Source organism: Heterodontus francisci, chromosome 15, assembly GCF_036365525.1.
Source record: "Heterodontus francisci isolate sHetFra1 chromosome 15, sHetFra1.hap1, whole genome shotgun sequence".
In the NCBI taxonomy this organism is placed as follows: domain Eukaryota; kingdom Metazoa; phylum Chordata; class Chondrichthyes; order Heterodontiformes; family Heterodontidae; genus Heterodontus; species Heterodontus francisci.
Genome location: NC_090385.1, coordinates 31582386 through 31607946, shown reverse-complemented (window position 1 = coordinate 31607946; position 25561 = coordinate 31582386). Strand labels below are relative to the sequence as shown.

General features: G+C 42.1%; 1 protein-coding gene across 1 annotated transcript; it reads left to right on the top strand.

The window, feature by feature from the left end:
- Positions 1–18166: 18166 nt before the first annotated feature.
- Positions 18167–25348, top strand: cdx4 (caudal type homeobox 4). Its single transcript, XM_068047934.1, has 3 exons — positions 18167–18593; positions 23497–23642; positions 25148–25348. Exons 1-3 carry the CDS (start codon positions 18167–18169, stop codon positions 25346–25348), a joined length of 774 nt encoding a protein of 257 aa, XP_067904035.1.
- Positions 25349–25561: the final 213 nt, after the last annotated feature.

The window sequence follows — 25561 nt, the reverse complement described above, 5'->3', positions numbered from 1 at the left end:
GGGGGCTTCAGACCCCAATCCCATCCTAGACCCCAGGTGGTTCCCACGTCTGCACCCTGTCAGTGAAATTTGTGCACTTGCAACATCCCGACCCCTGATCCTGACTAAAGTCCAGAGCATAGGAACTCCCAACTTAGGGAATCCCCATTGTCCCTTTCAGCGGTGACTTTGTAGGGCTGGACTATCCTAATAACATCACCCAATGGCTGGGACCTGTCATATACAGATCTCAGCAAAGATTACAGGCATTCTGGCAGGTTCCCATCAAAATAACGTTGCCGGCCTCCCAGGATAGCCATACACTTTCAGCTCTATAATGAGTTAGTGACAAAGCATGCTAGAGATTGATTGAAAGGACAGCCACCAAGTTGGAGGTGCAAAATAGATATCTAGTAAGTTGAAAAAGTGAGAGATGGGCCATTGCTTTGCAGGCTGCATTGCAGATGTAGTAGCATACTGTGGGTTGAATGGAATTAAAGTCATTCCCTTGCTTTCAGTCGGCACCCATCACTACAAAAGCAAAATACTGTGGAAATCTGAAATAAAAAGAGAAAATGTTAGACATACTCAGCATGTCTGGTAGCATCTGTGGAGAGAGAAACAGAGTTTACATTTCAGGTCCTTTTGTCAGAACTGGAAACGGTTAAAAATGTAACAGGTTTTATGCAAGTACAGAGACAGGCGAAGGAGGGTGGGAGGAAAGAACAAAAAGGAAGGTCTGTGATAGGGTGGAAGGCAGGAAAGATTAAATGACCTTCTTCTTCTTCTTCTTTGGGCCTCCTTATCTCGAGAGACAATGGATACGCGCCTGGAGGTGGTCAGTGGTTTGTGAAGCAGCGCCTGGAGTGGCTATAAAGGCCAATTCTGGAGTAACAGGCTCTTCCACAGGTGCTGCAGAGAAATTTGTTTGTTGGGGCTGTTGCACAGTTGGCTCTCCCCTTGCGCCTCTGTCTTTTTTCCTGCCAACTACTAAGTCTCTTCGACTCGCCACAATTTAGCCCTGTCTTTATGGCTGCCCGCCAGCTCTGGCGAATGCTGGCAACTGACTCCCACGACTTGTGATCAATGTCACACGATTTCATGTCACGTTTGCAGACGTCTTTATAACGGAGACATGGACGGCCGGTGGGTCTGATACCAGTGGCGAGCTCGCTGTACAATGTGTCTTTGGGGATCCTGCCATCTTCCATGCGGCTCACATGGCCAAGCCATCTCAAGCGCCGCTGACTCAGTAGGGTGTATAAGCTGGGGATGTTGGCCGCTTCAAGGACTTCTGTGTTGGAGATATAGTCCTGCCACCTGATGCCAAGTATTCTCCGAAGGCAGCGAAGATGGAATGAATTGAGACGTCGCTCTTGGCTGGCATACGTTGTCCAGGCCTCGCTGCCTTCCAGGCAGGAAAGATTAAATGACCAAATGGAGGCAAAAGGGGATGGAACTGAGACAAGTATAGAAACAAAACCTGGGTCTAGAGGAGCTGCAAATGGCCATGGCAGAACTAGCACTTGTTGTCAGGGAAAAAAAAGAAAGCAGTGGTTATGTTCCAAAATTGTTGAACTCAATGTTGAGTCTGGAAGGTTGCAAAGTGCCGAATTACTGTTCCCTACTTTGGCATTCTTCCTCATCCCAGAGAATGCTCTCATTTTTTTCCCATGAGTGATGTACTGAGTGAACAGCAAGCATCTGATCGGATTCCTAGCATCATGCTTCTGTAGACTGGTTCTATTTCTTGTTTGCCCCAAAAATTGTGACTTTCCTCAAGGCCATCTCCTTTAATAAATCGTCTTTATGAAAAGGGACAGCTCTGAAACCATCTCCAACCATTGTGTTGATTTGGTCAGCCTCCAAAAAAAGCTTCGCCTCCCTTTAAGAGTGCAGTCGCTCTTTAAGTGCAACTGCATTCATGATTTCCCACATATTTCCCAAGTGTCTAAATTCTTCCTGTACATCACAAAGCCAGGTAAGGAGATGATTTGACTGAACATACTCAGAGCACAGATTATTTTCTGGCCCAACTGCTGAATTGGTCCAAGTATTCTCTGGGTAGCCCACTGGCCTGAACATTGACTTATGTAACTTCAGACCTGAGTTAATTCAGTCATTATCTTTTCAGTAAGACACTCTTAGCATGTGGAGTGTTAATATATGGAAAGAGGAGAGGCAGATTGACACTTCATCAGAAAAAAGCTCTTGTGGCTGAGTGGTGGTGGTAGTGGTGGTAGTAGTGGTGGTAAGAAGGGGAACAGAGAGGGGGGAAGGGTTCTAGATCCAGGATGTTGGCCTGCTTTGTTCTAGTTCCAGTGCCAATAAATCTTCTCTGTGTCTCCACAGACCCATTAGGGCTTATTTCCGTCTCACTGTAGCATGAATGGGGCAGAAACAAGAATTGAAAATGAAAACTTGCTGAGTTTCGACATGTCAATTAAGATTTTTGAGTGGGCCTTATTTTAGGTAACCAGTGCTCTCACCAGAAACAGGTGGGCATCTCATGCCTATATTTCAATTGAAGTCCTACGATGTATTTAGGACCAATGCAATTTTAGGCTAGCATTGTGAAGGAACTGCTGGAGGCCCCTCAGAAAACATGGCAGTAATGTTTTTTCATTAAATATTTTGAAACAGCACCCTGCCATCACCTGCTGCCCATCTCCCCTTTAAAGGCTTCCTGTCAGCTCAGTTTGGTGGGGGAACCGCCCAATTTCCTAACCTGATTGACTTACTGTTGGCGTTCATTAGGCGCTGACAGCTTGTTGCGTTTATTAAAATGAGGCCAGATCAGCAGAACCAATTGGGCATTCCACTGGTGACTTTGGGTGGGCTGTGCAATTGCTCCTCTCACCACCCACCCAATGTACATTTGAAATTAAAATTGCTCACGTTAGCTTTTATGACGCCCAGAAGTTTTTGAAACCCTTTCAGACAGTGATCCACTTTCACCACTAGGTGGTGAGAAAGTTCACATAATATACAACATTAAGCCTCCAAGCTGAAATCTTACCATAGAAAATGAAAAAAAGCTACAAATGCCAGAAGTACAGAGCAGATCGGTCAGTATTCACAGAATTCACAGAACTGTTACAGCACAGAAGGAGGCCATTCGGCCCGTCATTTCTGCGTTGGCTCTCTGAAAGAGCAGTTTACCTAGTGCCACTCCCCGGCCTTCTCTACATAGCCCTGCACATCCTTCCTTTCCAAATAACAATCCAATTCCCTCCTGAATGCCTCAATTGAACCTGCCTCGATTGAATCCAAATATTGCCTTCCAGATCCTAATCAATTGCTGCGTTAAAAAGCTTTTCCTCATGTCCCTATTGCTTCTTTTGCCAATTACCTTCAATCTGTGCCCTCTCGTTCTTGATCCTTCCATCAATGGGAACAGTTTCTCCCTATCTACTCAGTCCAGAACACTCATGATTTTGAATCCTCTATCAAATCTCCTCCCAATCTTCTCCAAAATAAAGTCCCAATTTCTCCAATCTATCCAATTAATTTAATTTCCTCATCCCGGAAACATTTTTGTGAATCTTTTCTGTATTCTGTCTAATGCCTTCACATCTTTCCTAAAGTGTGGTGCCCAGAACTGAATACAATACTCCATGTGAGGCCGAACCAGTGTTTTGTGTGAATTTAACATAACTTCCTTGTTTTTTACTCTATGCCCCTATTAATAATGCCCAGGATACTGCATGCTTTCTTAACCATTCTCTCAACCTGTCCTGCTACCTTCAATGACTTCTACACACATACACCCAGGTCCCTCTGCTCCTGCACCCCCTTTAGAATTGTGCCCTTTATTTTATATTGTCTCTCCGCATTCTTCCTACCAAAATGATTCACTTCACATTTCTCCATATTAAATTTCATCTGCCATTTGTCCACCCATTCCATTAACCTATCTATGTTCTTTTAAAATTGAACACTATTCTCCTCACAGTTCACAATGCTTCCAGGTTTTGTATCATCCACAAATTTTGAGATTGTGTCCTGTGCACCAAGTCTAGGTCATTCATATATATCAGGAAGGGCAAAGATCCCAACACTCACCCCTGGGGAACTCCACTACAAACCTTCCTCCAGTCCGAAAAACATCCATTAACCGCTACTCTCTGTTTCCTGTCCCTCAGCCAATCCTATATTCACGTTCGTGCTCCTAGTTGGTGGCCTGTAGACTTCTCCAAGAAATGTAATTGCACCTTTTTTGTTCCCTAGCTCTAGCCAAATCGATCTGTCCTTGATCACTCTGGAACATCCTCTGTCTCCAGCAGTGCAATGTTCTTCTTCATCAATACTGTCACCCCTCCCCCTCCCTTCCTCTCCTATCTTTCCTGAACACATTGGGCTGCCATTAAATGCCATCAAGCGGCACTTGCTTAGCAATAACCTGCTCAGTGACGCTCAGTTTGGGTTCCGCCAGGGCCACTCAGCTCCTGACCTCATTATAGCCTTGGTTCAAACATGGACAAAAGAGCTGAACTCAAGAGGTGAGGTGAGAGTGACTGCCCTTGACATCAAGGCAGCATTTGACCGAGTATGGCATCAAGGAGCCCAAGCAAAACTGAGGTCAATGGGAATCAGGGGGAAAACCCTCCGCTGGCTGGAGTCATACCGAGCGCAAAGGAAGATGGTTGTGGTTGTTGGAGGTCAATCATCTGAGCTCCAGTACATCACTGCTGGAGTTCCTCAGGGTAGTGTCCTAGGCCCAACCATCTTCAGCTTCTTCATCAATGACCTTCCTTCAATCATAAGGTCAGAAGTGGGGATGTTCGCTGATGATTGCACAATGTTCAGCACCATTCGTGACTCCTCAGATACTGAAGCAGTCCGTGCAGAAATGCAGCAAGACTTGGACAATATCCAGGCTTGGGCTGATAAGTGGCAAGTAACATTCGTGCCACACAAGTGCCAGGCAATGACCATCTCCAACAAGAGAGAATCTAACCATCTCCCCTTGACATTCAACAGCATTACCACTGCTGAATCCCCCACTATCAACATCCTAGGGACTACCATTGACCAGAAACTGAACTGGAGTAGCCATATAAATACCGTGGCTACAAGAGCAGGTCAGAGGCTTGGAATCCTGAGGCGAGCAACTCACCTCCTGACTCCCCAAAGCCTATCCACCATCTACAAGGCACAAGTCAGGATTGTGATGGAATACTCTCCACTTACCTGGATGGGTGCAGCTCCAACAATACTCAAGAAGCTCGACACCATCCAGGACAAAGCAGCCCGCTTGATTGGCACCCCATCTACAAACATTCACTCCCTCCACCACCGACGTACAGTAGCAGCAGTGTGTGCCATCTACAAGATGCACTGCAGCAATGCACCAAGGCTCCTTAGACAGCACCTTCCAAACCCGCAACCTCGACCAACTAGAAGGACGAGGGCAGCAGATGCATGGGAACACCACCACCTGCAAGTTCCCCTCCAAGCCACACACCATCCTGACTTGGAACTATATCGCCGCTCCTTCACTGTCACTGGGTCAAAATCCTGGAACTCCCTTCCTAACAGCACTGTGGGTGTACCTACCCCAAATGGACAGCAGCGGTTCAAGAAGGCAGCTCACCACCACCTTCTCAAGGGCAATTAGGGATGGGCAATAAATGCTGACATAGCCAGTGATGCCCACATCCCATGAATGAATTTTTTAAAAAAATTTTAAGAGTCGGCCGCCGAAGATTTCAAATGCGGCGGTTCATTTGCATGGCCGCGGCGCCACATGTAGGGGGAGGGCAAGCCATCGCCAATGCACAGGCACCGGCGCCATTTTTAAAGGGCTTACAGCCCTTCACGGACATTTAAAAATTAAAGGGCCAGGTAAGTCACATTGCACCAAAACATAATGTCATGATGTTTGAATGCATTTTCCCAGCGTCCCAATGGCATTTCCAACTATTCGTGCGCTTTTCCCCCCAGAATGCAAATAGTTAGAATTTGTTCTTTTCCTCCTCAAAAGTTCAGCAACTTTGCCCTTTACCCTTTCCTATCACCCCCACCCCTGACCAATCCACATTATTTTAACCTTGCCCACCCACCATGCAGAGAAAAAATCCTCCTCCCCCCCTCCCCATAGGTGTCACGTCATGTTTCCCTGAATGGGAATTCGAAGGCGCAGCATTGTCGGCCACCCGAATGAATATCAGTGCAGCGATTTAGGAGGCAACGGGACCCTCATTGAATCAGGTATGTAAAGTACTTTCCATATTGAAATGGGAGTCCCATCGCCAAGTGGCGGGGCAGCCGCCACAAGGCCTCGTCACCGCCGTCGATATCAGCGGAGGGCCTGTCGTCGTCGGGGTCGGTGGCGGGCCTCCGCCGCACTGATCTTCATTGCCCCCTCTGCCGTCGGGAACGTTGGCGGAGGAGCTTTAAAATCCAGTCCATTGTAACCTGGAATATTTAATACCCAGTCCTGCCTTTTGTTGAACTAAGTCTCAGTTATAGCCCAACATCATATTTCCACATGGCAATCTGCAGCTGTAACTCACCGATCTTATTTACCACACTCCACACATTTACCTACATGCACAGCAACCCAAATTTAGATTTTATTACTTTCTCCCTTACTCTGAACCCACCTAATAATTTACTATTTCCTACTCTAGTGCTATCTGTCTCTCTCAGTATTCTGTGCACCTTGGTATTCCTCTCTGATATTACCTCCTGGTTCCCAAACCACTTGTAAGTTAGTTTAAGCCCTCCCCAATAGCACGAGCAAATCGCCCTGCAAGGAAATTTGTAGCTGTAAAGAAAAAAGACTGGTTAATATTTCCAGTGCATACCCTTTGTCATTTTTGATGGAAGGTACCCAACTGTAAGTTGTTTATAATAAAATAGTAGTAATTTGAGCAGCCAATTATAGTTAATTTTTTACAGCAGTGAGTAGTGTTGTTTTAGCGAACAAATCATCAAAGACTGAAAAAATAAGGAATCTTGAAATGACACCATCCCTTTCTTGAGGTTGAAAGTGCATTTTGTTCCTCTTCTTGTTGGTTTCCATTCACCAAAGAGCAACGAGTTCCATCCCATTGTTCTGAAGCCGAGGTCCCCTAAGTTAAAGCATAGTAACTAAACTACTGCATCACTCGGTGCTGTTCAACAGTCAATGTAAATCAAATGTGAATCAGTTAGTTAAGACTCAACTATTAAGGCTACTGCCTGAGGTACTATTTTAATACTCGTGTATCTGGACAGTTTTGGTGTTTCCAGGGTTTCTAAAGTTTGATTTCCATTTTATATTTTCAGTACAATCTACCTTGTTAAATGCAAATAAGGGTGACATCTGACAAAATTGCATCACAGGATAAGTTATACCACTGAAAATATCTGATATAATAGAAAAAATAATTGTAGCTACAATGTGTCTTGTGACCTTGAAATGTTTCAAAGTGTATCACACAATAAAAGTATTTCGGCTCGCATTTAAGCAACGGCGCTATTTTAAAATTCTCATCCTTTTTTTCTCATCCCTCCATGGCCTCGCCCCTCCCTATCTCAGTATTTTCCTCCAGCTCCACAACCCTTCAAGGTAACTATGCTCATCCTGTTCTGGCCTCTTCAGCATCACTGATTTTAATCACTCCGCCATTGGTGGCCATGCCTCCAGCTGCCAAGGCCCTAAGCTCTGGAATTCACTCCCTACCACTCTTTCCACCTTTAAGACACTCCTTAAAACCAACCAAGCTTTTGTCATCTGCCCTAATATCTCTTTATGGGGCTCGGTGTCAAATTTTGCATTATAACGCTCCTGTCACTGGAACATTTTAGTATGTTAAAGGTGCTATATAAATATAAGTTGTTATTGTTGTTGAAGGGCAATATGACTGCCATTACATGGACAAATGTGATAGTCACTCTATCCAGCAACATCCCATAAATAATCATGAGATTCAGACTAATTAATCTGTTTTTGGTATCATTGCTTAAGTTGGCCTGGGCACTCCCTGCTCTTCTCCAAATAGTACATTGGGATCGTCTGTCCACCTGAACTGTCTCATCCAAAGGACAGCTGTTACAACAGTGCAGCAGTCCCTCGATACTGCAATGGAATATCAGTCTAAATATGCAGTCAAGTCTTCATGTGGGACTCAGATTTATAATCTGGTGCGCCAGAAATGAGAGCATTAACAACTGAGTCAGCTCTTTAAAAGACTCCCTAAGTGAGCTGGATTTTACCAGCCCCTCAATGCCGTGGGTAGTGGCGGGGGGGCCCGTAAAATACTTGCAGGAGAGGCCCACCACGATCCATGACGCTGAGAAGGTCCTACCACATATTACCGGCAGCAGCGGGGCCTCGGCGTGGCCTCATTTAAATATTAAAATGCATTAAAATAAATGTTAATGAACTTACCTGGACCAGGCGGCCGTCCCAAGGCAATATTACGGGTGTCGGCCGCAACTCGCGCGCCTTCGGAACTCTGTACAGAGTTCCAAGGCAAGACGCTGGTGGGGAGGACTAAAATTATCAGGGCCGGGGGGGCAGGGGAGTGGGTAAAACTATTCCTATATGCTGTGGGGATGGTGGGAAGGGGTTGAGGGTCAAAAATGCTTAAGTTCGGGGGGGAAAGTTCGGAATCTCAAAAAGTGTTTTTTTGGGGTATAGGTCAATTTATGAATTGAGTACTCAGTGGGGGGATGGGAGAGGGGATTCAAAGCTAAGCTAAACTTTTATTTAAATTTTTAGTAAAGCCGAACCTTTAAAGGTGTGAATGTAACTGAAGGGCTTGAAGCCCTTTAAAAATGGCACCGGCACCTGGGCGGTGGAGGCCACTCTGCCCCCTCCATTTAAATGAGCCCCTCCACGAAATATCACAGGGGCTCAGGGACGGTGCATCTGCGCGGGACTCACACCGTCACCAGAGTGCACCACCGCAAATTGCGGCACACTCATAAAAATTCAGTCCTATGTGTCATTTTCACAAAATTTATTGGCGTATTTTCACATGCAAATCAATTAAGCCAAGGCTTTGTTGTATATATATTACTTTGAAAATGATGTTATTTCCGTTAAGTATTTGGTTTCATTGACTCCAAGGTATTTCTGGTGATCTTTAAGCACTTTACTGTAAACAATCCACCAGGTGGTGCAAGAGCTTACGTCTGCCATCACTACCTCAGCCGAGGAAAGGGGTCTGCAACCTTCTTACCGAAAGAGCCTTTGTAAAAGAATTTGCTGAAAATAAAAACTATTGGGAGCCGCAAGGTGAAAATTTGGCATTTCTAAACAAAATACTTGGTAGAATGCATAAACAAAATGTATGTTGAATGTATGTATCAATAGAAAAATATCAAAATTAAAAAAGACCTAATTCTGAATTATCCTATTTTTTGACTTACCTTAATTTTGTCAGTAAAGTCATCTTTCTAACAAACTCTATCTTAAGATGCATAGAATTAAGACAATTTTTTCCAGCTATTGATTCTCATAATAAATTAAAACCTTCTAATAGCACATTCAGAATAATTTATCATCTCAGCTATATAAGAAGCAATAGTGATCACAACCATAAAACCTGTTCCTTGAACCAATGTCATTATCTATAACCATGGGTGTAGTTACACCACTAGAGCAGGTTTATTTAGAGCACGATGGTGTTTTTCGTTAAAAGAATCATCTGAAACCATAAAGTGCAGCAGAATGATTAGCTTTTTATCCCTACATAAAAACACCCTTTTCTTGACTTAATTTTTTTCATGCTTTTTCATGTTAACGTAAAACGGCTGGGAGTGGCAAATGAGATGTTAAAGAGCTGCACATGGCTCTGGAGCCGGAGGTTGCAGACCCCTGGTCTAAGATTATAACTTATATTTCTTCCTGTTGAGGACAAGGTAGAAACAATGTGGAGATTACTGTAGAGTTTTTTTAACAATTCTAAAACAATGATTAAACTATTTTATTTAGTAAGGTAAAGGTACCTAGAGAGTGGTAAGAATGTGGAACTCGTTAACACAAGGAGTAGCATAGATGCATTTTAGGGAAATCTGGATAAACACGAGAGAGAAAAGAATAGAGGGTTATGCTGATACAGTGAGATGAAAAAGGATGGGAGGAGGTTCATATGGAGCATAAACACTGGTCGAATAGCCTGTTTCTGAGCTGTGCATTGTATGTAATCTTTCTAAATGGTTTGCAATAGTTTAATTCTATTTAGTGTACCCTCAGAACAAATCTAAAATAACAATTTTATGATAATTAATTATTTGCCTGATAGAAGTAAAAGCAAATCTTCAATGTACATTCTGTTTCCATGGACAACACTTTGTTTACTAGATTATGGTAACATTTGATTGCTGTGACTTTACAGGAGTCTTTATAATATCACAAAATAACATTAGGGTTTTGAGCCTCTTTTAGCAAGCTATGTTGAAGTTGTTTCAGCACATTGAGGTGCATTGTTCATTCTGATGTTAAAAAAAACTAGAAGTGCAAAAAAATTATCTTTTGAAAAATGCATCTTACAGCTGATGTCTTGTACAAATACTGATTATAAAAATGTACCTGAATGCACTATCAAAATTATTGCATTCACTTTCATCATGTGCCTATGTTAATATAAATATGTATTACATTTAACAGTGTATTAAATTTGCAGGTGCCTAAGCCCCCAATGCACACAAAATAACATTGTCATCTTATCATCTTCATTCTTCCTGCACTTTTGAGGAATATAAGACAGTAACCAATCAATGCCATCCAGTCTGTCTTGAACTTTTACCTCCAGCTCAGGTATCTGCAGGTGAATCGTCTTCACCTGCATCATTGTCATTGTGTTGTGTACGAGTTCCTTTTCATCGACCTCTAGCTCTTCTCCCACATGGCTTCCATTTCCATGTTTGCTTTGGGATCCTTGTGTCAGGGGTTCTTAAAATGCAGCCAATGTAGATATATTATCTCTTGCAGAGAGTTATAGTCAGTGCTGACATCTGTGCTCTGTGAAGTACACTTTTATTCATCACTTTGTTAAACCATCAGATGCTATGAAACAATCACAACCATCTGCACTGGAAGCTGTTATATTTTTTTTTATTCATTCATGGGATGTGGGTGTTGCTGGCTAGGCCAGCATTTATTGCCCATCCTTAATTGCCCTTGAGAAGGTGGCGGTGAGTTGCCTTCTTGAACCACTGCAGTCCATGAGAGGTATGTACACCCACAGTGCTTTTAGGAAGGGAGTTGCAGGATTTTGACCCAGCAACAGTGAAGGAATGGTGATATAGTTCCAAGTCAGGATGGTGTGTGACTTGGAAGGGAACTTGCAGGTGATGGTGATCCCATGCTTTTGCTGCCCTTGTCCTTCCAGTTGGTAGAGGTTGCGGGTTTGGATGGTGCTGTCTAAGGAGCTTTGGTGGGTTGCTGCAGTGTATCTCGTAGATGGGACACACTGCTGCCGCTGTGCGTCGATGGTGGAGAGAGTGAACGTTTGTGGACGGGGTGCCAATCAAGCGGGCTGCTTTGTCCTGGATGGTGTCAAGCTTCTTGAGTGTTGTTAGAGCTGCACCCATCCAGGCAAGTGGAGACTATTCCATCACACGCCTGATTTGTACCTTGTAGGTGGTGGACAGGCTTTGGGGAGTCAGGAGATGAGTTACTCGCCACAGGATTCCTAGACTCTGACCTGCTCTTGTATATATTTGGCTACTCCAGTTCAGTTTCTGGTCAATGATAACCCCTAGGATGTTGATAGTGGGGGATTCAGTGATCGTAATGCCATTGAATGTCAAGGGGAGATGGTTAGATTCTCTCTTGTTTGAGATGGTCATTGCCTGGCACTTGTGTGGCACAAATGTAACTTGCCACGTATAAGCCCAAGCGTGGATGTTGTCCAGGTCTTGGAGCATTTTTACATGGACTGCTTCAGTATCTGAGGAGTTGCAAATGGTGCTGAACATTGTGCAATCATCAGCGAACATCCCCACATCTGACCTTATGATTGAAGGAAGGTCATTGATGAAGCAGCTGAAGATGGTTGGGCCTAGGACACTATCCTGAGGAACTCCTGCAGTGATGTCCTGGAGCTCAGATGATTGACCTCCAATAACCACAACCATCTTCCTTTGTGCTAGGTATGACTCCAACCAGCGAAGAGTTTTCCCCCGATTCCCATTGACTCCAGTTTTGCTCAGGCTCTTTGATGCCATACTCAGTCAAATGCTGCCTTGATGTCAAGGGCAGTCACTCTCATCTCACCTCTTTTGTCCATGTTTGAACCAAGGCTGTAATGAGGTCAGGAGCTGAGTGGCCCGGGCAGAACCCAAACTGAGGGTTACTGAGCAGGTTATTGCTAAGCAAGTGCTGCTTGATAGCACAGTCGATGACACCTTCCATCACTTTACTGATGATTGAGAGTAGACTGATGGGGTGGAAATTGGTCGGGTTGGACTTGTCCTGCTTTTTGTGGACAGGACATGCCTGGGCAATTTTTCACATTGCCAGGTAGATGCCAGTGTTGTAGCTGTACTGGAACAGCTTGGCTAGGGGTGTGGCAAGTTCTGGAGCACAGGTCTTCAGTACTATTGCCGGAATATTGTCAGGGCCCATAGCCTTTGCAATATCAAATGGCTTCAATCATGTCTTGATATCACACGGAGTGAATCGAATTAGCTGAAGTCTGGCATCTGTGATGCTGGGGACTTCAGGAGGAGGCCGAGATGGATCATCCACTCGGAACTTCTGGCTGAAGATTGTTGCAAATGCTTCAGCCTTATCTTTCACACTGATATGTTGGGTTCCCCATCATTGAGGATGGGGATATTTGTGGAGCCACCTCCTCCAGTTAGTTGTTTAATTGTCCACCACCATTCACGGCTGGATGTGGCAGGGCTGCAGAGCTTAGATCTGATCCGTTGGTTATGAGATCACTTCGCTCTGTATATCGCATGCTGCTTACGCAGTTTAGCACGCAAGTAGTCCTGTATTGTAGCTTCACCAGGTTGATACCTTATTTTGAGGTATTCCTGGTGCTGCTCCTGCACTCTTCATTGAACCACGGTTGGACTCCTGGCTTGATGGTAACAGTAGAGTGGGGGATATGCCAGCCCATGAAGTTACAGATTGTGGTTGAGTACAATTCTGCTGCTGCTGATGGCCCACAGCACCTCATGGATGCCCAGTTTTGCATTGCTAGATCTGTTTGAAATCCATCCCATTTAGCATGGTGGTAGTGCCACACAACACGATGGAGGGGATCCTCAATGTGAAGGTAGGACTTTGTCTCCACAAGGACTGTGCGGTGGTTACTCCTACCAATATTGGCATGGACAGATGCATCTGCGGCAGGCAGATTGGTAAGGACGGATCAAGTATGTTTTGCCCTCAGCTTCTGCCCCAGACCCAGTTCAGCAGCTATGTCCTTTAGGACTCAGCCAGTAGTGGTTCCACCAAGCCACTTTTGGTGATGGACATTGAAGTCCCCCACCCAAAGTACATTCTGTGCCCTTGCCACCCTCAGTGCTTCCTCAAGTGGTGTTCAACATGGAGGAGTACTGATTCATCAGCTGAGGGAGGGCAGCAGGTGGTTTCCTTGCCCATGTTTGACCTGATGCCATGAGACTTCATGGGGCCTGGAATCAATGTTGAAGACTCCCAGGGCAACTCCCTCCTGACTGTATACCACTGTGCTGCCACCTCTGCTGGGTCTGTCCTGCCAGTGGGATAGGACATACCCAGGGATGGTACTGGCAGTGTCTGGGACATTGTCTGTAAGGTATGATTCCGTGAGTATGATTACGTTAGGCAGTTGCTTGACTAGTCTATGGGACAGCTCTCCCAACTTTGGCACAAGCCCCCAGATGTTAGTAAGGAGGACTTTGCAGGGTCAACAGGGCTGGATTTGCAGCTGTCGTTTCCAGTGCCTAAGTCAATGCCAGGTAGTCTGTCCAGTTTCATTCTTTTTTATTGACCTCGTAGCTGTTAGATACAACTGTGTAGCATTTAAGAGTCATCCACATTGCTGTTGGTTTGGAGTCACATGTAGGCCAGACCAGGTAAGGACAGCAGATATCCTTCCCTAAAGTCCATTAGTGAACCAGATGGGTTTTTATAACAATCGACAATGGCTTCATGGCTATCATTAGCCTAGCTTTTTTAATTCCAGATTTATTAATTGAATTCAAATTCCATATTCCGCTGTGGTGGGACTTGAACCCATGCCCCCAGAGCAATACACTGGATCTCAGTCCAGTGACAATACCATTATGTCACCACCTCCCCTGTAATGATACAAGTTGATGGAGGCTGCATGTCAGGTGTTAACGCTTGCATCAGAAAAGCTAGTGGTGTTTTTCAAATGCTGAATCTGAAAATCAAATGCAATTGGAGAAAAAAGCCCCGTTGAGAATTTTTAACAGCAATGTGCTGGCTGCGATCAGAAGCATGGCCATACAAAAGTTCAACAAGTTCCAGTGTGAAAAATAACATGATACAAAATCTAAGGAGGTGCTGACCTGTAAATCCTTGCACCGAAGGCTGCAATCATAGCGATACAAAAGCTGAAAGGAAGTTATACATTATCTATGGATTAATCTAACCATACAACTCAATTCTTAATTAATCAAATAGGAGGATATTTGATTGACAGATATGATCATCCTAAGTCAAGCTTAAGAAGTAAATGGGTACAAAAACACTCCCCTGCCTCACCAATTAATAAGGGTAATGAGACAGTAATTTAAAGGCTTGCAATGTTCTGCCATTCTTTCACTTTTTAACAAGCACTCTTTGAATTTATTACTCAGTTTTAAAGGATGTTTATCTTTAACACTGCTTTTTTGACTGAGCATTTATAGCCTGGTTTAAGATAAACTGTTTATAATGTACACTTTTATATGGTTGTTAGGAATGCCAGTAATTGTTTAGTCAAAAGCTCACCTCCTATAGTTAAATCAAACAGGTTCTAGTAACATGTTGTACATGGCAAATGGGCCAGAGTTCTTTGATAGTGTGCATGCGCTAATAGCTCATATAAGTCCGAAACTGCTGATACTCACCTTTATGTGTAAGGACATGATATGACACTCTTTCTTTTAAATTGTCATCTATTTTCCCCCTTTCCTTTTCATGGCCTTCCATTCTCCCTCCCCCAGCACATTTTCTAGCCGAGACCTGCTGCTAATGGAAGTGATTCCAGGTGCTTCATACTGTAGGTGGAAATTTGTGTGCCGTATGCAACAGCCAGAAACACTTCCATTAGTACTAGGGATGATATTGGTGGGAGAGGCTCCTGCTGAGTATTTTTCTCAGCAAATGCTGACTTGCAGATCAAGGCCCACAGTCTTCACTGTTGGCATAAAATGGTAATGGCTCGAAAATCTGAGATTGATAGATTTTTGTTGGCCAAAGATATTAAGGGATATGGAGTAAAGTCAGGTGTATGGAGTTATGTAGCAGATCAGCCATAATCTCACTGAATGATGGAACAGACTCAAGGGCCAACTCATGTTCATATATTGCTATGTTCCTATGTATAACAGGTACTTCTTTCAAGGTTGGCTATGTTTCCATAGTAGCAAGTACCTCCTCCAAGGCCAATATATCCTACCTGAGGTGTACTTCCCAGAACTGAATGTGCTTCTCCAGATGGGGTCTTATTCAATGTTCTATATAACTGAAGCATAACTTCCTCCCCTTTGTATTCAAACGCCCTTGAGATAAAGGCAAATGCTCCAATAGCTCTTTCCATTGCTTATTTTACCTGTCCACATTTATGATTTGTGCGCATGGACAGCCAAATCTATTTGCTCTTGCGAAGTTCGTACTTGATCACCATTTAGAAAATGCCCTGATTTGTCTTTCTTCTATACCTTAATCATGGACTCCTGCATTCCCCAATCTCTATACGTGCTTCAAAACTCCTTCATAAGTCAAACAGTTCCATTGGTATCTCCACAATCCCAAGGATACAAATGTATCTATGCACTCATATGACATTCCTTTGTCCAGTGCTTTAACAATAATGTAGGTTACAGCTGAATCCCAGCCCATATCCAATTACATTGTGTTGTCCATTGACTCTAAGATAATGTTTGTAATATCCTGTAGTTGTTCATCTTCATATGTAGTATAGATTCTTCTCTGTCCCAGCTTTGAAGCACCAGGAGGCTACTTTTGTATTGTTCTAAAAGACCAAAATCTTAAAATCAGTGTTAATTGCTGAGTGATGTGCTTGATTTCCTATAATCCCATTTATGATTGTTAGTTTAGGGCAAGGTTTCTCTCTTTGGATATGTATATCTGTTAGGTACAACTTGGATAAGTCTTAAGAGTGTCTGTACTCCAAATATAATCTTCACATAGAATCATTTTATACTTGTATTGTATTGGTCTCACCATTTAGAGAGAGAGAAAGATTTGAATAGGCACCTTGAAGGCAGATTGCAAAAGTCAAAAAGCAATCAGAAAGAAATAGAAATATTTAGTCGCTGTTAACATGTTGGAAACACACTAAACAGATAGTAACTATTGCCTTGTACTTTCACATCCGATTCAAAACTTTAGTCAAATATTTTATTCTCAGACTAAGTATTATATTAACAATTTGCATATTTGTGAAGCGCGTTCCACGTGGAGTATATATGACTCCAATCCAATGTCAATCGAAATTTATGATGGATCCGTTGGGCACTTTATACATTGAAGCAATACGTTTTGGAAAAAAAACATTTTTATGCGGATTTTTTCACCTGTAAACTCAAAATTTACCAGCCAGGAGCGGAGTTCTCGGTGTGTTTGTAAGCACACAGGGTACAATTCGTAGACAAGGGCAGTATAACAGGGGTTTTGAGATCTGCAGATCCTATTTCTAGACTAGTCCCTAATCTTACACCAGTAGTAGAGTATAATTGCAGCCTTAGATTCATAAAATAGTCAGTGCTCAATCTAGGTAAATCTCTCTCACTGGAGTGTGACTTGTAACAATACAGTCCCCGGGAGAGAAAAAGGATATTTATTCAGGTTGAAAGTGAACCCATGATCAGATACACATTCCTTTTGAGCTGGAATAGATTTAACAAGTGACACTATAACTGTGAAGAACTTTCAACTGTAATGTTCACCTTGAATGAAGAAACTGCTTCATAATACTTTGCACCTCTTCGCACCGTGAATAGTAATGTCAGATGGTGTTGTCCCTAGTCTGCATAACAATCTGAATGACTTTAATGAGCAGCATCCCTTTCCCGTAGTTTTAAATGTTAATGTCAAAAGAAACGTAGCTACACATTGCTTTAAAAAAAAATCGAGGAGGGGTGTCTGGGGCAAACGCAAAATATTGTTGTTTAAGAATTTCCAGGAGGACATCTCATAGCAGTTTGAATGTGCGCTTTTAAGCTAGTTTTAGATCGGAGTTATACCGCTAAATACCCTGCTGAATCAGCTAAGCATCAAAGGATAAGAACGATATTTATCTTTCAGCACCTTCCTGAGATCATAAGTTACATTTTGGCCCACACAATTGAATAGCACAACATAATCGCTTCTATTTACCGAAGGGATGGTTTAAATTTTGAGGGGTTTTCCCCCCTTTTAAAATATCAAAATGTAAAAATAAAATGGCAGAGTTCGGCAAATGGTCCTTACTCTTTAAAAAAAAACCTTTTTATTTACCATTTAGTTTCTTATCCAATTTCACCAAATCGTGAATCAGATCATCTGAGACACGTACATACACACGAGTTGTGCTTGGGCTGAAGGGGGGGCCCGGTAAATCTTGGCCTCTGGAGTTAAAATCATTTGTTTTAAATTATTCATTGAGATCTGCGACCTATCTAATAGGCTTTGTATTCATATTCATAGTAATATTATTTTAGAGGTCAGATTTAAAGCCTTTTAAAGTATTCCAAAACAATGAATAAGATAATAATGTGTAATTTTTTTTAATGATTATGACTGTTGAGATTGATTTATCTAGCAATGGGAAGTGCCACAGAGCAAAAAGGTGGGTTTTTACCAGAACAGCTTCAGTTCTTATTTGAATGCAAATGGATGACCAGGCGGTGCAATGACGTCGCGGTGCCCTTTGGTGCACGGTTAGTAGCAGGGTCCTGTAACAATGGTTAATCATGTGCGATAGGGGCAGTTCAGCATGAGCCTCACCAGACTAATGCCAGTCCGAGTAGACAGCCGCATCTGGCTGCAGCATGCGCGCAAACCCTAACCCTCGCCATGTATGTTGGCTATATATTGGATAAAGAAGTAAGCATGTACCCAGGGCCCGTTAGACGACCAAGCATCAATTTATCCACACAGAACTTCGTTTCTCCGCCACAGTATTCGGAGTACGCAGGATATCATGTGCCTAATATGGAAAATCACCCCCAAACCTCGGTGTCTTGGACCTCGCCGTATGGTCCACCAAGAGAGGACTGGAGTTCTTATGGGCCCGGTCCATCGAACACAGTGCCAATCCAGATAAGTAACTCTACTCCAGGGCAGGTTTCTTACAGTTCGCCTGACTCTTACGCCATGAACCCCTCAGCTGCAGGAATCCTTCCTCCTTTAGATGCCATCTCAGGGGGACAAACGTCGCCCAATAGTCAAAGGCGTAATCCTTATGAATGGATGAAGAAAACAACACAGATCTCTGCTGCAGGTAAGAACTCTCCCAACACTTCAAAAATCTCCAGGTGTAAGTACTTTCAGGGAACAAGTAAAGCAACTGCATATTAATCGGTCGGAGCAACAAGGAGGACAATGGACTAATGAGCAGTACAAACATTCATAGCTTACAGCCTCTATATTTATCTAAAACTATTCAGTGCAAGTACCATTTTGGCTTCTGGAAGGACATTACAATATTATTCATTTTTGGCTTTCTGTAGTATTGAAATCTGTGACTTTAAGGACAGTGGTGCTTGCTGTCCTTGGTATAGTTTCTATGTTGTCATTCTCACAAGGGATTTGTTTTTTGAAAACATTTATAGAAAATTCGCGTTTTATCTCTCAACCAGACTAAGGAATCTGCTGGGTCGAGTGTAAAATACTTGAGTTGGTTGTCGGGCACTCTTGCACTTTTGGTGGTAGCTTTTCTGTTTTGCGTTTTACTGCAGTAAAATCCGGTTATCGGCTTGGGCTCCAAATTTTAGGATTTGATGAAGTCTTACGAACAGGAAATCAGGGTTTCTTGCAAATCTAATTTTTATGCAGTTGTATTTCTGGCAAAAAGTTGAGGTTTTATGAGCTTAGATTTAGCAATGAATAAAGTCATTGACAATTACAGAGCCTTTTTTAAAAAAAAAGTTACCCAGACTGATGGAACTGCATCAGCCTGCACCTTACCTAACTATTGCAGAGTACTAAATCGGGACAGGCTCGGCGTTCCAGTCAAATGGGTTGAATGTGAAAGCTAAGGCCAGTGCTCCCTACCTCCTAATGTGTTAAAGTTAAGAAAGGTCGTGTGTGTCAACGCAATGTGACTACACGAAACACCTTCCTTTCACATGCTGGCCAGCCTAGCTCTGCGTGTGAAAGTATATGATACTACTGTATGTAAGATCGTACCGTTCAACAGTCTCACGGGCTGCAATAATATCAAGACTGTTGAGGAGATGTCAATAAAGCCTGAAGGTTTAATGGATCAAGGATGTCCAGGAAATGCTGAACATTAGTGTGTATCAGCTACCTTTATATTCATACCCTTTGATTTCAGACTGAACAGGTTGGTTTAATTTTAGTCAAATAGAAACAAAATTCAGGTAGTTCTGCCTTGCAACCTCAGACATTAGCCATTTGAGATAAAATATTGAACCATCCTACATGTAGTGTCCAAACTCTGCTTCAGCCCAGTAGCTTCGCATGATGTTTCTGGTTTATTAGACCCATTTGAAAGAGTTTAAAAATAAAAACATGATTTGAAGCCAGTTCAGAGGCTATTGTTGGCCATCAACAAGAACTATTCCAGGTTATATTCACTGAGGGTTTCAGGTTGATCTGCTTCTGCAAACAGAATTGGAAAAATGATCGGATGTGGTCATAACTGTTGTAATCGGAACCCTGTTTCCATTGGTTAAAATGCCGGTAACAACAAAACAACTTAGTAAAGCACTTCGGCATTGCATCTTTATAAAATTTGATTTATTTTCAGTATTACAGGACCGTTATCAACCAGTAAACCGACTCAACTCCACACATTACATTTCCAGAAGCACATTGAAACCTAGTGTCAAATATAAATGATCAGATTGACAGTGAAGATGTTTTAGGGACGGGAAGTGAATTGGAAGGCGTTAGTTCCAGGCATCCTGGTTTTTGAAGACCGTGGCTGAGTGCGGGAATTCATCCCTCTCGCGCCCATTTTAAGGTTACACAGAGGTTACATCGTGTGTGAACAAACCTGGTTCACTCTTCGCAAGCTCCCAATGTTAGTCCTACATAGCGTGTTGGGTTTCCACCTTGTTCCTGTTGTCTGATGTCATGTGAACATTCCTCCAGGATTCGGCATTTCAACCCTATTTATTTTTGTAGCTGAACAAATCTCTTCGCCATTTTTAGAGAGTGAAAGTCTTTTTAATTAAAAAAAAGTGTCTACCCAGTGTAACAACATCAGACTTTTATTAAGAGACAGAATGATACAATTGAGACCCTAGTCCCAGATTCCAGTGATAGAATCCCATGCAAATTCCAGGAGGTGGGAATGGAGCCAGGCGCCGGTCTCGGTTTGAATGCTAATTTGCCATCCTGTAAACAAGCTGTGAGGTCCCGTTTCTTCAGTCACCACATTGTTATTTGTCATATTCAGGCGGCATGCCCTTTCAACACTTTTCTCGCTTTGATATGCGCCCTGTTACGCTTCCTAACTCCTCATTATCTGGGAACATGGACACTTTATATTACCGGAAAGGGTGACGATTTTCACAATAAATAATGAATCTTGTCCTTGTAGTATTGTCTGGCTCGCAATGTCTCCTGAATTTTATTACCAAGGTGAATAATGCGAGTGCGGATGGCCGCGTTATAAACCGAGGTCATATTTACATAGGCTTCGTGTAACCTGTTGAATTTTAACCCTTGGCACACCCGCAAGATAGGTCATTTTTTGTTCAAATGCAAATATGTTTTATCCGTGACCTGTGTGTGCAAGTAAATCAAACTCATTTCTGATTTGGAGCAACGAGGCTGGAATTGGAAATGTATTTTACGAACTATAAATGATTTATAAGAACATTTTTGAAATTAATCACATTTATCATTTAGTATTTTGCATTCCTGTGAGTTAACCAGCTCAAACCAATTTACTGTTAACACGTCAGCAATATTAAAAGAAACAAAATTCCAAATGCTAAAAAATATAGGAATATATCAGATTATGCTGGAAATGCACTGCGGGTCCGTCAGCATTTGCAAAAGGATGTGATAAGGGGCGATCACAATCAAGTAGAAAAAACTAAAGGTTATTTTTTAAATTGGCTTTGCAAACCCTTGTTGTAGCAATGCGGGTCATTTGGAATGAGGGTGATCATCAACACTGAGTCGTTACAGAAACAAAAATATTGTTGGTCAGGGACTAGAGAAACAGGAATAGTTCATTGGTTGGAAGCCGTTCGACACGATGGAGATTCAAGAATAAATCATAGAATATGAATAAACTGCAATATTTTCTGGATTCTAAACCCATTTATAGTTTGGATACTGGTATTAGTGTATACAAGGCATGTTATTCTAAGGAGGTAATCCTTGTTTCAGTAGACTCGCATTTCATCAAGACAAATCATCCAAACACTACATTTTTGGAGCTTATTTGGTTAGGATCTACTGAATAAAATAAGTTCTTTAACATGGATTCCTATATTCTGTTTGTATTTGTTAAAAACAAGTAAATCAAAATATGGTCCATGAAATAGTATTAAAGGCGATTAATATTAGCGTTAATTAAAGCGGAACTTGTTTATTGCTCCCCCATTATCACTGGCTGCAATAGAAATTCATACTTGAATACCAGATCATATTTAGCATTTCCCTCGTTTTTTCCTTATGTACTTTTGGACCTGGGAGCCCGGAGATGCTCAGGTAAAAGACAGTTTTCATTTTCGATGCTGTTTTTAAACCAAAAAAATATGTTTTAAGATGAAAGCAGATGCCGCCACTTGTTTATGTGAGGGAAATCAAACAGATTGCCCTGTGATCCAGCTACTAGAATGCCGCCCTTTTGTAAAATTGACTTGTAGCTCTTTGTGTGGAGTGTGTTCGCCTTATCATATGAATACCATGTTAACTTGTCCAAATGGGTGTGTGCTCCTTCGAGCAGTCTGCTCCCATCTTTCAATTACTGGGAACGAGTTGCAAATATTTACAAGAATTAATGAATTAACTTGAGGGCAGGGGGGAGAAATTTTTTTCATATCTCGAAAGTATTTCGATTGAAATTTGACATAGCGTGCGTGACAGTTTAATCTCTAAATTCTTGTGTCATGGAAATAGATTGATTCGTTATCCAATACGTTATGTGTGCGGATGGGTCTAATCTTATCATTCGTTTGGATTTCTGTGACTTGATCTCACTTGCCTTTCTTTCCCAGTGATAGAATACTTGTAGCATTTTTTGTAAGTCGAGTTTCTGCTTTTAAAGCTGCAGTTTGAACACCGGGCAGTTAGGAATCAGCTTGAACATGAATGTGTCATTGTAGTTGGGAAATTCGCTGGGACAGACGCTGTAGAAGGCTGTGCTGTCGAAATCGACACTTGGTTGAAGTGTCATTTTGCACACTTAACTACATTTTGTTTTGAGAATTTACTTATCTGGGATACAGTTCTTGTGGGAAGGTAAATATTTATCGCAATACAGGCATACGAAACAGTAACACGCTGAATTTGGATAGCTGTATTGAGAAATTTGTAAACCAGAAAAGACAGATGAAGAATTCAGCAAGTAGAAATGAATTCTAATCCCTTTATGCTGTACAGTGAATTGAAATATCCCGTCAACTCAGCGTATTGATAGCTTGTAAATGTTCCCTTGAGTTTGCGTTTGAGGGCTGTTTAGTAAATTTCATTTATTATTACCGATATTGGGACACAACACTTAGAAAACTTAGAATATTCTGCGTTAACATATTTCAAAATGTACTTATTAAGTGGAGCGTTATATTTTACTGGGTACCTTCAACCTTCAACCGATTAAACACAAATTAGGAACCAGAGGAATCGCAGCAACCGAAATTACATTTGTTTAAAAATATTTTTCACACGCATCACATCTTAATGTTGACTGAAATGACAGTAATTCTTCCCATCTGTAATGATTATTGGTCAATTGCATGAATAACTTGCAAGGCTGCGAAAGCTCAACTTTACTGAACCTCTTATTTATGTAATGATTCATGTCAAAAACGTATAAACCAAGTATTAAACACTGCAACAGATGAATGGCTGAGAATTAATGCAGAAAGTTAAACTGGATAGAGTCTGGTGGTCAAATAAAAGAGACACTCGCACTTTCAGATTCAGGTTTATTGGATTCGTGATGCTGTTGTTTTAAATTCCTCGCTGTCATTTTTCAGGTAAAACCCGGACAAAAGACAAATACAGGGTAGTTTACACAGATCATCAGAGGCTTGAGCTGGAGAAGGAATTCCACTACAACAGGTATATTACTATCAAGAGAAAATCCGAACTGGCAACCATTCTTGGACTCTCAGAAAGACAGGTTCGTTAATACTACAATATTGGGTACAGAAATCTGCAGTGTTGTTGGGAGATTCTTTGGAGATGTAGCACCAACCCCATCCCGCCCCCTCCACCCCCACCCCCGCCCGCCCCCCACTATCCCCGCCTCCTCCCCAGATTGTTATTTCATTCTGTTAAATTATCCTCATTTTCAATATTGATTTCACCCTAAAACCCCGACCTACGCACTTCAAGATTCTCATATCATTGCCTCTCACAAGCTTTAAAACACCACCAGATGTCCAGACACCTGTGTGTTACCACAATTTTCTGATTTTATTTCTGAAAATCCAATATTGCATGAGGTTTTTTTTAAAAAAAGAAAAGAACCAAATGTTTTAGCCAAGCATTACGAAGAAAATGTTACTTTTTCTTTCTAAGTTCTTCAGTGTTTTTATAAAGCTGTAAAACGCCTTCTGATCAAATCCTTCAGTTAGTTTCACCTTTGTGACCAATACGCTATTAAAATGGCCATCACTTCAACCCTAGGAAGAAATAATTTTTAGTTTGTGTGAATTTATTATATACATATCAGTAAATGATTACTTGGAAACTTAATTCATTATTTGCGATATTTGCCACTATGAAGCTTATATGTGACTTTTTAAACCGGAAGACCTAATAAAAAGAATTAACAATTGACACCTTTAACAGAAGCAAACAATGTAATTTACAGAAGTATGTTGGTGAAGTGAGGGGGGGTGGGGAGGTGATGGCGTTGTTGAGAGTGGAGGTGAGCAGCTGGTGGAGTTGATCAAACACTGGTCCAAGAAATGAATTTTGTTGTCACTTTTAAAGATGGGGAGATATGATTTGAGAAGAAATTTCAGATGGTGGGGACCTGGTAATGAAGGCCATGCTTCTTTAATGACAACAGAAAATGTACAGGAGGTCAATCACCACTTGCTAAAGAACAGAAAAGTTAATGATACTCAGGTCTTTCATCCTAAACATTAATTCCTCTTTTCGAATGTTTACTGACCAATTGTATTTCCAGCATTTTCTATTTTCATTTCTGAACATTTGCATTTGCAGTCTTTTTTTTAATTGAAGGCTGCAGATCTTCAGTATCATTTTATGTAACAGTCCCTACACTGCAAAATGTAAGCCATCGTGCAAAATGCATTGAAACATTTCAGGATGTGATAAGGTGCTAAAAAATAATGGAAATGTCAAGCCCTCCCCCTCCAAAAAGCTGTTGAGGCTAGGCCAATTGAACATTTCAAAACTAAGATTGATAGTTTGGTAGACAAGGGCATTAAGGATTAAGGAACCAAGGTGGGTAGATAGTTAGATACAGATCAGCTATGTGCTAATTGAATGATGGACCTGGCTGGACAGGCTGAATGGCTTACCTCTTCCTTGTCACTATGTTCCTAAATAAACGCAAGGATTTCTTTCTGGTGTAAAACTTCCTGCAAGTTACCCTACTCATTTTCTACCTTTGGGGATATGTTTTACAGTTTTAATTCTATTTCCACTTAGGTGAAAATCTGGTTCCAGAATCGAAGGGCCAAAGAGCGAAAGATGACCAAGAAACAGTTGGCTCAGTCTGATGGCTGTCTGGCCCCCCACGGTCCTGGTCCAGGGAGCCCTGTAGAGATGGCTGGGCAGATGTTGCTTGGGAGCCACATCTCTGGAGGTCCATCTGTCGGGAATATGGCCCAAGTAACTGTCACACTCTAACACAGTGCACAACAGCAAGGACTTCAGAGCTTGTGAGGATGAACCAGACCTATGCCCAGGATTATGTACAGAGAGCACTCCATTTAAGAGAGAAAAAAGGCGCTTTACATTTTCGGAAGATGTGAATTTTACGGATATCAGGGAGCCATTCGCAATTTATAAAGTCAAATGATCACAAGCGGACGTTGTATACACAGATCAAACTTTGTTGAA